The 17,565-nt window shown below is 38.3% G+C and overlaps 1 protein-coding gene across 7 annotated transcripts in view; it reads left to right on the forward strand.

Moving 5' to 3' along the window:
* Window positions 1-17,565, forward strand: part of ralgapa2 (Ral GTPase activating protein catalytic subunit alpha 2) — a 143,824-nt gene that overhangs the window by 123,275 nt on the left and 2,984 nt on the right. For 2 of the 7 annotated variants that reach the window (XM_073812490.1, XM_073812492.1), the window contains 2 exons: window positions 10,116-10,240; window positions 13,305-15,760. In XM_073812490.1, the coding sequence (XP_073668591.1) occupies window positions 10,116-10,240; window positions 13,305-13,513 (334 nt within the window). In that variant the 3' untranslated portion in view covers window positions 13,514-15,760. Of the gene's footprint in view, window positions 1-10,115; window positions 10,241-13,304; window positions 15,761-15,781; window positions 15,819-17,565 lie in introns of those variants that run through there. The other 5 variants (XR_012335337.1, XM_065267503.2, XM_073812493.1 and 2 more) reach the window with 5 other exon arrangements.

Raw genomic sequence — 17,565 nt, forward strand, 5'->3', positions numbered from 1 at the left:
TTACGGTCTGGTTGTTTATACCTACATTTGGGTATAAAACACAGCTTCAGATACGTTATTGTCGTGGTAATACTGTAGTATACATGGGCGTAGCATACGCGGGGGACACGTGCAACATGCCCCCCCACTTTGAAGATGATTTTGTCCCCCCACTTTTCAACTCGCCACCACCATTCCCGTCCATGTTTGTTACTAACATACTAACATATAACGCTCACTTTTGATTTGGGTATGAGGTGTATCATTGTTTTTGCTCACACGCATTCGGTTGAGCTTTAAAGTTTAAAGGACGGGAGCGTGAACAGCGTAGACCTGTCACTGTGTTGTCTCAAACGCAATGCTGCGTCGGCACAAGCAATCATTTTACATGCTTTCAGGTAATGCAAATTTAAATATTTAAGCACAAGAAGACACAAAGCAGGTTTATGCACATGCTGTTCGAAAATTATGTGTGCGCGCGCTCTTATCTTATGCGCGTGGCCGTAATGCCACATCTCAAGGCTTCGGAATGCTGAGTTCATGTTTTTTTGCGTATGAACTGACATATTTGCTCAAAACTAAAAATGCTGTGATTTTCCTCATAAACACACTCTGTTTTAAGTGAATGTGAGCAGAATTTTGGATCTGTGCACTTACTGTACTCTTAGGGGCCGTTCCCATGTCAAACCTAAAAATGCGTTTCTCAGCTTACGTTTTTCATTACGCAGCTTTCTCCTTCTTTCCAAAGCGCTCAGGCAGTTGCGCTCCTTAGGCGTCTGTCATTGGGCTGCAATTATGAGCTGCTCCTCCATTTTTCTGCTGAGGTTTCAAAGTATCAGAAAAGGTGAGGGAAGCTGATTCTTGTCACATGACCTGCGGCGCACTTGAAAAATTCTGAGAAGTTGAAATGTTTTTAACTCAATGCGGTGCGGACACGCCTGAAAAAAACGAGTGCACCGCTTGCGCGTCACAACCGCATCACTTCCATTATGAGTGCGCAAACTGCCCGCCTACATTTGAAATAGCGAACTTGAGTGATGTGATGTGTGAACGGCCCCTTATGCTGTCTGTTTGTAATGTTAATCAAACAACGGACAAATAAAAAAGCATTCATGAGACAATTCTACTGAACCCACTGATTTATATAAATGACAGATCTACTGACAGCCCTGCCGCCCCCACTTTTAAGATGCCGGCTACTTCACTGGTAGAATATACCGAGGAGCGTTTCTGACACTGCGTCCATCACTGACTGTCAGTGTCAGCGCCTAATTAGTGATCAAGTGCAACAGCAGTAAGGCATCTGTATGCAGACCTTTCTATTTAGAGACAGAGAATGTCAGCAGTACGCTAGTTCGGAGAATGTCCCAAAAGCAGTGGGGCTTTTTTCCTAACCAGCCAATTATCCTCTTCCCGGCTAGATGGCAAGGTCAATGTGATTGGTCGAGGTTAATGGCTGGTGCTTGGCTGGAGTGGAGGTTGAGCATGCATGGTCACTCTTCGGTTCTTCAACTTCTTCGTCCTCACACAAGAGCCCATTCAGAGCCCAAATAAGAGAGAGGAAAGCAGAAATGTATTGTTAACCTCTGCCTTGCCTTAATAGTGGCCCCAGTGAAATGACACAAATTTGCATTTGCACTTTAAATGCTTTTACTTAAAAACGTTTGTTCGTTATTATCATATTATGTCTATGGGAAAGGTTAATTAACATTACAATCTGATGTGAGGTTTCATGTTTTTCATTTTAATTTATTTTTCTTCCCTGTGTTTGCAGTAACGCACTTAACGGAAATCTGTAGGACGGACAAAAAATCTTGGATCTGTAAAGTTAACTTAATCATTATATTAGGTTTGGGATTAATCTTTTAGATCATGGGTCTGCAACAGGGGGTCCGGGGACCCTTGGGGGTCCGTGGTGGTATTTCTGGGGGTCCTCCAAATATGGTTTAAATCAAATTAGGCATAAAGCAAAAATGCATTAATAGTCAAAAAAACTTGATTAAAATAAAGAGCATAACATTTTCACAATAAAATCTGTTTAGTTAATTTATAATGTTATGTAGTATGCAAATAATTATTTGTAATTACAGTATTTTTGTATATCCAGTTTTAATTTGTTACATGTACTGGGGGTCCCTGCTCCTCCTTTCTATCAATTTAAGGGGTCCTTGGTCCAAAAAAGTTGAAGACTTCTGTTTTAAATTAAAACACTTTTTTTATATATAATTTTTTTTTACGATTCATCGCAATGTGAACAATTACTGCATCGATGCATAAAAACAAAAATTTTATCGTTTAAAAAAGCAGTGCTTGCATGCATCTCTCCTGCATGCAGGAGATGTAAATGTAAAGCATTTTATAAACGTATGAATTTTTGTACTTGGACCGCTGTTAAAAGTGTTCGACCCGATAAAAGATGCCACATTACGGCACCAAGCGATACGCACTTATCAATGGAGCGCACCTCTGGAGCAGAGTTATAATGCGAGTCTTTGACAAGAAAGATGGGAAAGAGCCACAACAGTAAAAGTGTGAGGGATGCTTACATGTGCAGTAATATTAAAAATTGAGTATGTAACGCATCGTGATACATCGAGACATTGGATAGGATCCAATCGTTGACATAGTAATTGAATTGAATCATGAGACCAGTGACGATTCACACGCCTGATGTCAACTAAAATGTTGTCTTTCTGCACAGTGTTTGTTTTAATCTGGAAAATCTTGTCCTGATTGTTAAGTGCATCACTGCGAGTTTTTTGTTGTTGTTGTTGTTGTTGTTAACGATATGCAAAATGTACAAACCCCAAAGTAAACGATTATGCAAGTTATCGTCTCCAATGTAAATCTCTTTTCTTGGACTACATCAAAACCAGATTGTAGGCGAGTGGTGATGTAGTAAAGACCGACATGATCATAATTCCTCCCGCTTTGACTCAAGTTAACTCCTGTAGCATTGCATTGTGAGTGAATCTTTCAAACATGGTAAGGAGCGTCACATTTTCGGCTGACGTCAGAGGTATTCAGGCCAATCACAACGTAGAGATTAGCTGGCCAATCATGGACACAGCGCTTTTCAGATCAATGGGTTTTGTACAAAATCCATGCGTTTTAGAAAGACAGGGATATCTGGAGCTACAAAAAATGTACGGTATGTGTAAAATAATGTGTTTTTTGAACGATAAACCACACCAACACAATGTATTATAAATAAAAAAAAGCAATGAAGTAGGTGCATTTTAAGCTGTAATGAATCCTGTATATTCTTTAATAGTATGAGACAGACAGAGGCACCTGAATAAAACTGTGCAGTTAGTGAAAAGATAAAAGCGTCCATTGTTATAGTGGCTCAGCTTTACAGTCACAGGCCCTGCAGCGCAGTGGTCTCTCCTCAGGCTCCTTATGTTTCAATTACAGCCTCCACCTCTGACCAGACCTGGCCTTTCTTACAGCTTAACCAGACTGAGCAGTGCAAGGCTTCAACCTTCTGTCTGCTAATTGACTCCTGTGTTGCTAATAAAGCACTAAACCCAACTGCTGTCCAACCTCTGCCTCCTCCTCAGGCCTCTGGGTTACTCTGTCCATCTGTGCTCTTTTCTCTTCACGTCTCATCCGAGTGCTTTTTATCAAAACTGGATTTGAGGGCAAATTAAAAAATATGGCTAAATGTTTTTTTTCAGAAGCACAAAGGTGGGTCACACTGAACTTAGACACTGAAATAGATTTACTGCATACACTGCAAAAAATTATTTTCAAGTAAAACATTTCTTAGTATCTTTGTCTTGTTTTAAGAAAAAATATCTAAAAATTCTTAAATTAAGATGCTTTTTCTTGATGAGCAAAACGACTCAAGAAAATAAGTCTAGTTTTTAGACCAAAAATATCAAATTTAAGTGATTTTGTGCATAAAACAAGCAAAAAATCTGCCAATAGGGTAAGCAAAAAATCTTGAAAATTGTTCTTAAACACTAAATTCAAGAAAAATTAGTTTACCCATGAAAACAATGAAAATACCTCCTTACAAAAAATGTCCTGTGCATCTAAAACGATTTGTGTCTTTAAGATTGAATCACTTAAATGGACTTAATCCTTTCCATTTTGAAGTATTACCCACTTTTATAAAAAATCCAGATATTTGCTCACCCCCATGTCATCTAAGATGTTTGTCTTTCTTTGTTCAGTCGAGTAGAAATTAAAGGTGCAGTGTGTAATTTTTAGAAGCATCTCTTGACAGAAATGCAAAATACTATACTAAACAATATTATCAGTGGTGTATAAAGACCTTTCATAATGAACCGTTATGTATTTATTACCTTAGAATGAGACATTTTTATCTACATACCCCGAAGGGTCCCCTTACATGGAAGTCGCCATTTTGTGCCGCCATGTTTCTACAGAAGCCCTTAATGGACAAACTTTTTTACTAAGTTGTCTCCGACGATGACATGTTTGTCCGGTGGCGGCTACTGTAGCTTCTCTATGCGTTTCGAAAGCGAGGGGTGAGCAGTGGACTTAGCTGTTGGTTGCAATTCGCAACCTCACCACTAGATGTCTCTAAAATGTACACACTGCACCTTTAAGTTTTTTGAGGAAAACATCTCAGGATTTTTCTCCATATAGTGGACTTTAGTGGACCTCAACAATTTACAGTTTCAATGCAGCCTTAAAGGACTCTATACGGTCCCAACCAAGGGCATGAGGTCATTTTCACCCAAAAATAAAAAATATGTACTTTTAAACAACAACCTCTCGTCTTGCACCAGCCGTGTGTTGCGCCAGCATGACCTTACGTATTACGTAATCACGTTACGGCAACGCACACTTGCAAACCATTTTAAACAATAAACTGACACAAAGACATTCATAAGTATCATTCCACATACATCTACATCTGAACGCTCATCTTTCTCCACACTTGTAAACACTGGAGCGGTAGTTTCGCATTCGTCATGCGTGACCTTTCGATGTGATTACGTAATACGTAAGGTCACGCTTGTGCATCACATGGCTATTGCTAGATTAGAAGCTGTCGTTTAAAAGTACCTTTTTTTTTTGGTGAAAATCTTTTTGCTAGATAAATCGTTTCGCTAGATAAGATCCTTATGCATTGAACTGTTGAGGTCCACTAAAGTCCACTTTATGGGGAAAAATCCTGAAACGCTTTCAGAGTATTCCTTCATAGTATGAAATATGACATTTGTACTTTGAACAAGTGCACTTAACAAGACAATATTGTGACATTTCATGATCTTCACCCTGGCTTTACTGTCTTCTCCCCTGCATTATTTGCTGCTTTATGAACACGCTGGCAGATTTATGCGTATTGTCAAACTGACATTGTGACCCTGAGTCGACGGTGTTATGTCCAGGCTGAGGTGTCCTGCGGGGTGAGATCTTTTGTTGTGTATGTGCATGGACGAAGGGGAGGGGTTTCGGGGTGGGATGGGTTCAGAAGGCGGTCCCAGGGGTCTGGGGCCTGAGCCGACTGCTAATGAGAAGCCATCTGAGGCCCTTTGAGTCTCCGTGCACCTTGAACATGGCCACTACCGCCACCTGACCTTGGCTTTGATCTGCCAAAGTGCTTGACCTCTCAATTCCCCACTGGCCACCCCTTACCATCTGGACGACAGCACACATACTCTTCATCACACATCAAAAAAAAAATTCATGATGAGTAATTTGGTAGCATTTGGGCAAGTTATGATATCTCCTACAGTAATATCTGTAAATATACATAGCCTGAATGAAAACCAACACGAAGCTTTTGTATTACATTCAAGTATTTAGAGAGAGTCTTTTATAGAGTATACACAACTGTGTACATTTGGCACATACTTTTATCCGACTTCAAGCAATGCATTTTTTCACTAGGATCAAATCCACAATGTTTGCATTAACCTGTGCTGACTTGTTTCAACCCAAATTGCTGGGTTGTTTTACCCATTGTTGGGTCAAATATAAACATGTCCTGGGTTAATTTAACCCAGTGTCTGGGTTTGTCCCAACGCCGGGTTGAAAATAACCCAGCATTTTTAAGAGTATAACTGAAATGCATGTAAAACAGACAACACAAATCCATTTTAAGCATGTGTGACTTTATTCTGCTCTGAAGACCCAACTGAATGAATTTTTTTGGATTGTTCCTGAATACTCGATGTGTCTGTACGGTCTCCCGGGCTCTTGCTCTCGACAGCCTTTAATGCCTCGCCTTTGTCACCTGGTGCACCGTGGGGTGGCAAAGTGGCTGCCAAGCGAGCGGGAAAAGAGCATTATCTGTTTAAACCCTCTGCAAAATACTTGAAAGTACATTTTGGAGAGCATTGTGTGTTTTTCCACGTCCGGCGTAACAGCGCTATTGTACGTTTGTTTACGTGATGTTTTTCTTTGTGCCTTTCTCCCATCAGTCTGACCTGTGCTTGAATGAGGTCATCACTTTATTTTACATGGCAGGGGAAGTTAAATTTGCCCTCTTGACACCACGTCTCTCTCTTTGTGCATGCAGCGCAATCCTCTGATGATTCTGGATTTATGGTTGTTTTTGGAAATTCCCACCTCAACACCTTGCTGCATTTCTTCCGGACCGGAGAGTTTTTCCATTACAGGTGGTGAAATGGTGACTTAAATTACAATTACGTTGGGAAATCCCTAACATTTTTCTTCATGCTGCATAATACGGAGAATTGCTCGTGTTTGTTTTTCTCTCAGCACTGCCATTGTGGCATTCTGGAACAGCGGCATCTGGCCGTGCAAACATTCGGCATATTTCCTGGGAGTTCGATATACGATGCCGGTGTGATTCAGTGCTTGTCGCTCGCTAACCTGCGTCACTGCTTTCTGCTTTATTAAATTAATCCACGCCACGTCATCTGACCCTTGTGATCCTTTCTCATGCCTTCGATGGAACAATCTGTGCCACAACAATTAGTGTCGGAGAAACCTGAAACAGGAATGAGATAGGAAGAAATCTGACCAGCGTTATCTGCTTCTCAACTTCCACATTCCCAGTTTTTTACTTGATGGATAGTCACAAACATCATTTAGGTTTCAATGAATGTACGATACATGATGTGGTGTGACTGTTGAATAAAGTGTTAAGTGGGAAGGTTAGGGTCTTTTCTTCCTCAGGAAGTGGGAGCGCAGGTTGGCTGATGGCAGCGGTGACTGTGACTGAGGTCAATATTTGTTTTAGGAATCTCAATAGCCGAGCCACGCTTAAGTCATCTGCATCTCTGATAATGGAACGCCATATGGCTCTGTTGACCTAGTGGGATCAGGCTTATTATCCCTTATACTCATTCCCTCCCTCCCCTCCTATTGCTACCTCTGTCCTCTATTTCACGCACATACACTTTATTTTTTTCAATGTAATACTTCTTTCTCTTTACATTGTTGGTGCTAAATTGTTTTCACTACATTTTTACTATTTTTTCTTAATAAACTAAAAAGCCCTTTACTCTGTAATGTAAACCCCGTGTTTCCATAGTAGCAAGGCCGGCGATGTTTTAGAGATCCTTGTAAACCTCAGAGCAAACAGGGCGGCCGGGATGCTTCCAGAACACCGTGTGCCGCAGAACGACCGCCACTGATCGCTTTGCTTGCACAGATGATGAGTTTTATTGCAAGGCTAGACTATAACGCGAATAAAGTTCTTACGCCCCCCCTGCCCGCTGTGCGTTTTTAGCAGAAAAGCGCACATAAGTGAAGCAGATTGCTCCCTCCTTGTGTGCAGCCCGCAGGCTCAGGTGCTTGTCAGTGCCGGGTTCAGACGGACCTTTTCAACAATTTGTCACGGTTGCCTCGGCCCCTGCTGCGCCGGCACGTGGCACACACACACCCGGAGCAGCCAGCGTGGTCATGATGGAGTGCAGAGGCCTTGGCAACAGCCTAGCGCCTGCCGGAATAAACTGCCTCCCTAATGAGACGGGAATGGCATCAGTGGGGCCCTCCAAAATTTCGGCAGGCAGGCATGTGGCTCTGGAACGCCCCCGCCTCTGCTCCACGACCTATTCATTAGACATTAGAGCACGCTCTCGTCTGTATATGCATATAAATACGACGCTAGTAGCCAGAAATTGTATAGGTGTATTGGTTGTGGAGGGATTGGCAGGCATGCGTTGGTGTGTATGGAGCAACACCTGCTCCTGCGTTTGTTTGGACGGTTAACTGTCTGTAGCTGTAACTGAACAGGCCACGCTCACCATGTGTGTAATGACTCTGATGCAAATGGTTTCACGAGTTACGATTTGCCATACCATTATTGCCCATCCCATTACATTTACTTTTATTTATAGTCTGAAATACCAAATGGAGTAGGATAAATCACGATCCAAACTTTAAAGCAGAGCATAATGAAAAAGATTTTTTTATCTTGCTTGCTTTAAATGCCTGTGACAGGACACGAGGGAAATCGAGAGGTTTTAGATTTTAATACAAAATGTAAAGTAAATCCAAATATTGAGATCAGTCATTCACCTTCATGTTATTCCAAACCCAAGTGAGTATATTCTGTATAACACAATGTAAAGATATGAAACATAATATTCATGCTGTTCTTATGCATGCAAGCAAAAAATGGACTGACCAGGAGTTGTCAAGTTTAAAAAAATTTAACTTATTTGTTCTATAGTAGAAAGTAAGCATAACAGAAAATGAACAGCATGAAGATGAATAAATGACAGAAATTAATTTTATTTCAGATTTTGAGAGATCTATTGGAATTCATCTTATGGGGCATTCACACCAAATGCGAGTTCAACGAGTTCAGGGAGTAGATTACATACAAAGTCAATGCAAAGACGCAATCAGACGCGTCCTCGCGCAGGGTGATGCAATTGGGTGGCGGGTATGCCGCAAAAACAAGCGCTAATGCCTCAAATGCGCCTTTGCGCAAGTTACAAATATTCAATTCAAGCAAAAAATTTGCATGACACCAAGTTAAATCCCGCAAGTAATCTAGAGCAAGCAACGCAAGGCTACGCGTTTGGTGTGTATGCAGCATTAGACTAGTCTTTCAAGTTAGTCATATTTTTTCCTTCAAAACGGATCGTAAAAGTAAGACTGGTTTGCCCTAACTTATTTCTAGTTCTTAAAGGATTATTCCACTTTCATTAAAAAAACTGATCATTTACTCACACCCGAGTCACCCAAGATGTTTATGTCTTTCTTTGTTCAGTCGAGAAGAAATTATGTTTTTTTGAAGAAAACATTCCAGGGTTTTTCTCCATATAGTGGACTTTACTCAACAGTTTACGGTTTCAAAGCTGGTTCAAAGGTCTCTAAACGATCCCAACCGAGCCATAAGGGTCTTATCTAGTGAAACAATCTATATTTTCGCCAAAAATAAGTACTTTTTAACCACAACTTCTTATCTTGGACTAGCCATGTGTAAAATATAAGGTCACGCTATTGCGTCACATGGGTAGAGCAAGACGAGAAGTTGAAGTAATAATTTTGCGAAAATATCAATGGTTTTGCTAGAAAAGACCCTTATGCCTTAGTTGGGATCGTTTAGAGCCCTTTGAAGCTGCATTAAAACTGTAAATTGTTGGAGTCCACTATATGGGGAAAAATCCTGGAATGTTTTCCTCAAAAAATAAATTTCTTCTCGACTGAACAAAGAAACACATAAACATCTTGGATGACATGGGGGTGAGTAAATAACCGGGATTTTTTATGAGGGATAGTTTAGCCAAAAATGTAAATTCTGTCATCATTTACTTGTTCTCCTGTTGTTACAAACCTGTATTCATTTCTTTGTTCTGATGAACACGAAGGACAATATTTTAAAGAATGTTTGTAACCGTTCATGAGCCCCATTCACTTCCATAGGAAAAAGAAAACTATATAAGTCAATGGCTTGGTTACAAACATTCCTCAAAATATTTTTCTTCCTGTTCATTAGAACAAAGAAAATTATACATGTTTGTTACAACATGAAGGTAAGTTAATGCTAACAGAATTTTCATTTTCAGGTGAACTATCCCTTTAACTTTTCCTACTACAGTATATATGCAACCAGCACCAGGTGAATTTTTTGTTTCAGTTTTGGTCTTTATTTATTGTAGGAATATATTTTTGAACCCTGTAATTATTTGTTGTCATGTAAATCAAATTTTCCTTGATGAACTTGATGTCAGTTATGAGGAGAGGGCTCTCTACCTGGAAGCCATTATTCAAAATCATAAGGAGAACATGACTTTTGAGGACTTCGCTGCCCAGGTCTTCTCACCTTCCCCCAGTTATTGGCCAGCAGCAGGTGCAGGTAAAAGCCCGTCCATCTGTATTTCCTTTTATTCCACATTGTTTCCTTTTCTTACTATTCTTTCTACTCCTTCAATTATGTTTCTGTCATTTTTATTTTAGCAAACATCTAGCATGGCAGAGATGTATAATTTTTATATAATCACTTCCATCAAATGCTGCGTGCTGAAAACAGTGAAGGGAAGCTTTGAAGTTGGTAGTTATTTATTATGTTAAAATTGTGTCCGTTTTAAGGATGATGATGCTGCTAGGACAGCACAGGTCTCCATTAAATCACGGGGTGAAAGAAAGACGTCTCTGCACGGGTCATCCGGATCCCAATGCTACATTTTATGACAGCAAGCATAAAATCAATACGGCCTACGATTGGTATTTATTCAGAAGAGGAAAGCAGTGATGTGTGTGGCAGTATATCATGCTGAAAATGCACTGCCTTACAGGTTTATGAATTACAGCACTGAAAGGAGAATTGATGTGGGCTGGGTTTCCTCATAATGTTACAAATCACGTTCGGAAAGGAATCGTTTTGTAATCATTGACTCGCCCTCATGTTATTCGAAACCTCTGACTATTTCATCTGCTCGACACAAAAGGACAAATTTAATGAATATCTGGTTGGGTGAATTTAATACAATGGCAGTACATTATGACTCATTTTAATGCTTATTATATTGGTTAGATTCAATTATGAATTTTGATTGGTTTAAATGAATGACCAAATACAGTCTGACATCGCTGCCATTCAGACATTCAGGGTCAGTTGACTGAAATGTTTTCCTAAAAACCTTTTGATTGGATTGGAAATATGACTCTACTATTAATATTTATATTTTTTTCATAACTAAACAAAACCTTAAAAAACTTTTTGAAATAGATTTTTTTAACCCATTGTTGGGTCAAATATAAGCATTTTCTGAGTTAATTTAACACAATGGCTGGGTTTGTCCTTTTTTGACTCAACGCTGGTTAAAAAAAATGGTCTTTAAAGTTTATACACAAAATGCTGGGTTATTTTTAACCCATAGTCGGGGCAAAAAAATGCCTAACCCAACTGTTGGATTGTAAATTAATCTTTGCTGGGAACTTTTAGCCCAAATTGCTTGGCCCCATTGTTGGGTTATATATATATTTGTCCTCCATTATTGTTTCGTATTTCTGCCTCCGCTCGCTACGTCGCAATCACGTTACTACTAAAGCAAGCTCCTGATTGTTTAACACGGCGCGAATATCTGTCAAAGTTCAGATTTTTTAACCTTTTAACAGATTTTTCACACATCAAACTTTCGAAGCGCTCTATTAGCGAATCGCGCCGCAGGATGTCTGTGGCATCTTTGCATTGACATAAAATGAAAATCACTCGCGCTTAACACTTCATTGGCTTCTGGTATGAACCCACCAATAGACAGACTTACTTATGACTATGATACCATGAGGTCACACACAGATGTCATGTGCTCAAAATTATGCTTAAAATTGGCTAAAAACTGGTTAAAGTTTTAATTGGATGGATATACTCTAAAAAATATTTAACCCAGGGCTGGACAGAACACATTTCTGGGTTAAAATGACTCAAATAATGGGTCAACCATGTTGAAACAACCCGGCAAATGGGTTAAAACAACCCATTATTTGGGTCACTTTAACCCAGAAATGTGTTCTGTCTTATAGTTACCCAGCCCGGGGTTAAAAACAACCCAATATTTTTTTAGAGAGAAACTTGTGTATAAGCAATGTCTAACTGAGAATGACTGCAAATCCATTGGTCTGAGGTATATGAGCCCCGGACAAGCACCTCGGTGATTAAACCAAACATGTTACTTTCATATTAAAGGTACATCAGGCCTTATGCATTTTAAATCTTTATCGTTCTTTTATTTTCTGACTGTCAAAAACCTTTTTATTTGGTTGTGGGTGATGCATCACACAGTACACATTCCTTGGGATAATTTAGCCAAATGATTGAGACTGAGCTCTGACCATTTTGATTTCTATACCGACACCCATTTTATTTCCTGGAGGGGCGTTGAAAATCACTATGGTGACCTCTTGTCACAAAGCTGCATAGGAAACAGCTCACAGACACACCCACTGCAGATTACACCGCGAGAGAGGGGGGGGGGGGGTGACCCCATTAAACACATCAAACTCCATCGCTTTTACATTTCTTGTTGTCCCACCATCAAACACATCAATTTTGCCAATTACTCAGATCATTTTGTTTTCTCTCATTTCAATTGCTCTCTCATGTTCACACTTTATTGTCCTTAACCTCGTGTCTCTTCTCACGTCTTCTTCATTGTGTGTTCTTTCTTTTTGCGTTGCCAAAACCAAAAAACTAAATTAAATATATTAGTATTTATTTATATGTGTAATATTTCATTAATATTTTAAAAACAATCATTCAAGTTTTGGGCATTACTGACAGGACGAACACAGAATCGTGTAATGTGTAGATTGAAAAGCGTGAAAATGCATAAATAAATAATAAATGTCTGAACGGAAAAGTTTGAAAAGCACAAATAAATTTGCATCCTTTAACATCACTGATTTTAGATGTGATGTGATGGGTACGTGCTTAATTCACTGAAATAACTTCTGCTCGAAACATCTCATTAATGTTTAGACTAAAAGACTAGTTTATATATATGCACTTGCTTTAAAACAATAAAAAGATAAAATATCTTTTTAAAAATAAATGAAACTTTACATTCTAATATTTATAAATTATTAGTTTATAAATGCAAGTGCCTTTTAGTCTTGATTATATTCACAATTTACACAAAATTCAGTATATCTTATTATTGCCTAAAATATTTGTATTGTTAAAAATGTTCCCGGCTTACACGATTTTGGAAAAATATACATACAGTATGTAAAACTAAGACATGATCTACTGTTATCATTCCTTTAAGATAAATATGTTAACTATTAAAAGAAGACAATTCATTCTTAGCACATGTTAGGCACTGCTGGTTGTCAAACTGCATCCAGTAGGATTTGAGCTGTTCTGTTGGTCCCAGTCTGTAACGCTGGTCCATGTTTCACCACCATCTCACCCATGACAGCAGGCAGGCGTTGGCCAGGGATGGTTTGGGACGTGGACTACCACTGGGCCAAGCTGGACTGTAAGACCTTTCTGCCTGCTTCTTCCATTAGGCATGTGGCCCTACACATCTGTTACCAAACACCACTCTTCCTCCTCTTCCTCCTTTCTGTCTTTTCCTCTCCTTTTTTATACCCCCTGCATGTCTCTCTGTTTCTTAAAGAGATTTAAGCACATTCTCCATCGTTCTTTCTCCAGTACGTGTTATTTTTTAAGTTAAACTGTGATATATGCGTGGTGGTCATGTGAGCTAAACTCTGGGTTGTTTTCAACCCAGCATTGGGTCAAAAAGGGGTTAAATTAACCCAGAAAATTGTATATTTGAACAATGGGTTAAAACAACCCAGCATTTTTGGTCGAAGCAACCCAGCATAGGTTAAATTACAACCCAACGGGTAGGGTTCGTCCCTTTTGGACTAAGCAGTGGATTGAAAATAACCCAGCAGCATTTATTTGAAAGTACAGTCAATTTACACAGATTTCAGGATCTAGGTCTGTTTCAAAACTAAATTATATTGCTTTTTATTTTAAAATTAAATTTAGTTTTATTGTTAAATTACAAGAACTTTATTTGAACATTTTTATTAATGGTCACTTACATTTAGTGTACAAATAACCTATACTTGCAAAAAACAATGATTTTCCTAAACATAATTTTTGTATAATTCTTACTGATAAACAACCGGGCAGAAAACAACCAAAAGTGACCCGTGTTATCCACCTTATTTTGGCGTAAATCTTTGAGCTCTTTTGTGTGAGCCACTAAAGCTGTTGGCATTCGTATTGCGGGGGACACGAGCATCCCGTTTTGACTGGCTTTTAATGTTTATTATGAAATCCCGGAAGGCCGGCATAATTTATGGGGTTGCCATAATACCAGATACAAACGCAGTTCATCTCTACAAAAATTTGTTTTGACCATAATCCACGCTAAATGTCGAAGTGACGCATGGGCACCCATGATCTGTATTTCCACATATATCCAATAAAACCTTTCATACACTGTATGTAGAAATTACAGTATTACTGGCAGCTGTTTATTTAATTTTATGCTGTTTAGTGGTTTGTTTAAAAGTTAAAGTTTGTATCTTTACAGAATAAGACTAAAGTAATCGCCTCATGCAAAGCATTCTGGGAACCAAAATCTGAAGGAAAAATCAGAAAAAGGTTGATGAGGATTTCTGGTTCCCAGAATGCTTTGCATGAGGCTGTAATTTATAGTTTTATTCTGTAAAGACAAAGACTTGTTAATGTTTAGTCTTCATTTAACTTTGAACAAACTATTGCCAGTAAATAACTTACATTTACAGTAAGTTACTGGCAAACAGCTGCATAACTACAGCATTTTTTTACAGAAACAATAAATACAGTAATTGTTCAAAAACAACTAATATTATGCTGTTAAAAAATGCTTATTTATTCATTCTGCTACTATATATTATTACAAAAAAATTTGATGATAATACAAAATTATATACGACCAAAACTGCTTATTAGTTAATGTTTATAATACTTCTTAATGTGTTTGCATATACTTTTATTGTTTTAAATAAAAAAGCAAATTCCCTAACCTCAAACCGCATGATAAAGCATGATGTGCCGCCATAGAAACTCGAAGAAGTCGATTAAGAATAGCCATTTAAAAAAATCTCACACCAGGAGGACAGTTGTGACATTTTTAACATTCGCCTGAAAAGGTTAAAAACATGAATTCTTGGCAACAACAAAATGATTGAATATATCATCATCATCAGGCAACTTTTTCATTTCATCCTTTTACTTTGGAGGCAGGTACGGCAGGTGTAGTAAATGTTTACCATAACTGTCTTAATCAAGTTTTGTGTGCTCTCACGACATTGTTTCTACCGGCCGGCTCTTGAAATGGAAGTCTCGCACAAAAAGGGAAATATGTCACGTTACTTACTTTCGCAGTCGAAAATAAGGTGGATAAATATTATGCTGATGCAACCAAAAATAACATCACCTACAGTCTCTCTCTTTCTTTTTCTTTCTCTCTCTATCTCTCTATCTCTTTCTCTGGTGTCAACGAATGACATTTAAGTTACACAACACAAATTTCATGTACAAATTGTTCAGAGCTGATCAATAGAGCCTCTGGTTTTGGCTTTACATGTTTTACATCCCACAGCTTTTCTGTCCTGTTCACCGTGTTCAGTATTCTTTTTATTTTTAGAACAGAAGTGGGACAGTGAGTTGTGTACCCACCTTCTGCTCATCATTACTCACTTTCTATGTTTTATATGTGTGTGTTTTTTAACATTGGTTCACATTGTCCCTCCCTCACCCATCAGAAGTGATAACTAACACGTACATTTTCACCAGCGTTCTCTCTCTCTCTTTATGTCTCTTTACCCCCCCCCCCCCCCATTACGATGCGCTGCTTACAAGTTCCTCTATTGTCTTCTCTCCCCCCTATAGATTAAATGTGTTACAGGTGTCAATACAGTAATTGAAGGTAAGAGTCTGGGGCCGAACAGAAGCCCATCCTCTCCTCCCCTGGCTCGTCTACTCATCTTTCCCCTCTTTATTTTCACTAATGATCTGCGACTGCTCGAGCTTTTAAAGGAAGAGAGGCAGAGCTGCGCTGGGGCTGGCTGATCTGAGCACGCTCTGATTATGGACACGCCAACGCTGCCGAAGTACTGGCAACACGGCATGAATGAGTCTCCATACTGCATGTCTCTGCTTTATTCTCTCTTTTTTCCCCCTTTTCTCCTGTTGCTTTGTCTTTTGGCGTGTGTCTGTTTGCCTGAGGCCACATCTGACACTAACACCTGCCCTACTGGAAAATGTCTTTGTCACTTACGCTTTTGTTTGGATTGCTGCAGGGAACCAATGGGAATGAGGTTACCTTATGTAATACTTACTTTATAGGGATATCTTTATAGGGGCCAAACATAAAAAATATCTCTATAAATAAAAGTTTGGAAATTTTACTATAAAGTTGGAAACTGTATGTGAATACGTACAGTACCAGTCAAACGTTTGGACACATTCATGTTTCTGGTAATGTTTAAAATCTTTTGAATTGTTTTAAATGCTTAAAATTGTTGAGAAGTTTTTGGAAACAAATGTTGGTTTTGTATACAAACTAAATTTTTGGACCACATAGTAAAAGAAAATCAGCCCCTCTTGTGAATAATTTCAAAATTGGATTAGTAAGTACCAAACTGATCTCACGGGAATTCATACATATTTTACAAGTTGGCAAACTTGCATGAATTCGTACAGTGAATAGTGAATCGTACAAAAACATACAATTTTAAGAAAAAAAACAACTCCTAACCCCGACCCTAAAACACACCTCAGGGGCGAAAGCGAATCGTACAAAAATGTACGAAATTTGTCATACAAATTTATACAAACTTGTATAATACTGTACGTATGAATTGCACTGAGATAGCGTTGGAAATGTGTACATATTTTACAAGTTGGCAATTTGCATGAGTTTGTACAAAGTGAATCGTACAAAAACATACAATTTTAAGAAAAAAAAACAACTCCTAAACCCCGCCCCTAAAACACACCTCAGGGGGCGAAAGCGAATTGTACAAAAATGTACGAAATTTGTCATACAAATTTATACAAACTTGTATAATACTGTACGTATGAATTGCACTGAGATAGCGTTGGAACTTTGTACATAATTTACCAGTTGGCAAATTTGCATGAGTTTGTACAAAGTTAATCGTACAAAAAAAAAATTTTAAGAAAAAAAAAACTCCTAACCCCGCCCCTAAAAAAACACCTCAGGTGCGAAGGCGAATCATACAAAATGTACGAAGTTTGTCGTATAAATTCATAATCTGGGAAGAATCTCAATTTGTACAATTTGTTTTACATTATTTAACCTCTACGTGACATTCATTTTTGTTTTTAATTATAAGTAATAATTATAAGTAATAATCATTAACAACATGTACTTACTTTAGGGTTGGGGTTAGGATTAGGGTTTGGTTTAGGGTTAGTTGCATGTAATTATGCATAATTAACTTTTATTACAATAATAATTACATGTAGCATGTGTAACAAAGACACCGTAAAATAAAGTGTTATCCAAATTTTGTGTCTATAAATTCTATAAAGAAAATTCATTAAAATTAGTTTTTATATTGACTGGTTTCCAACTTTAATAATCATAATTTATGAATAGTAAAAGTAATATTGTAATATAAACAATAAGAAACTATAGTTATTTTGTG

The sequence above is a fragment of the Paramisgurnus dabryanus genome, chromosome 17 (assembly GCF_030506205.2).
Source record: "Paramisgurnus dabryanus chromosome 17, PD_genome_1.1, whole genome shotgun sequence".
NCBI classification, from domain to species: Eukaryota; Metazoa; Chordata; class Actinopteri; order Cypriniformes; family Cobitidae; genus Paramisgurnus; species Paramisgurnus dabryanus.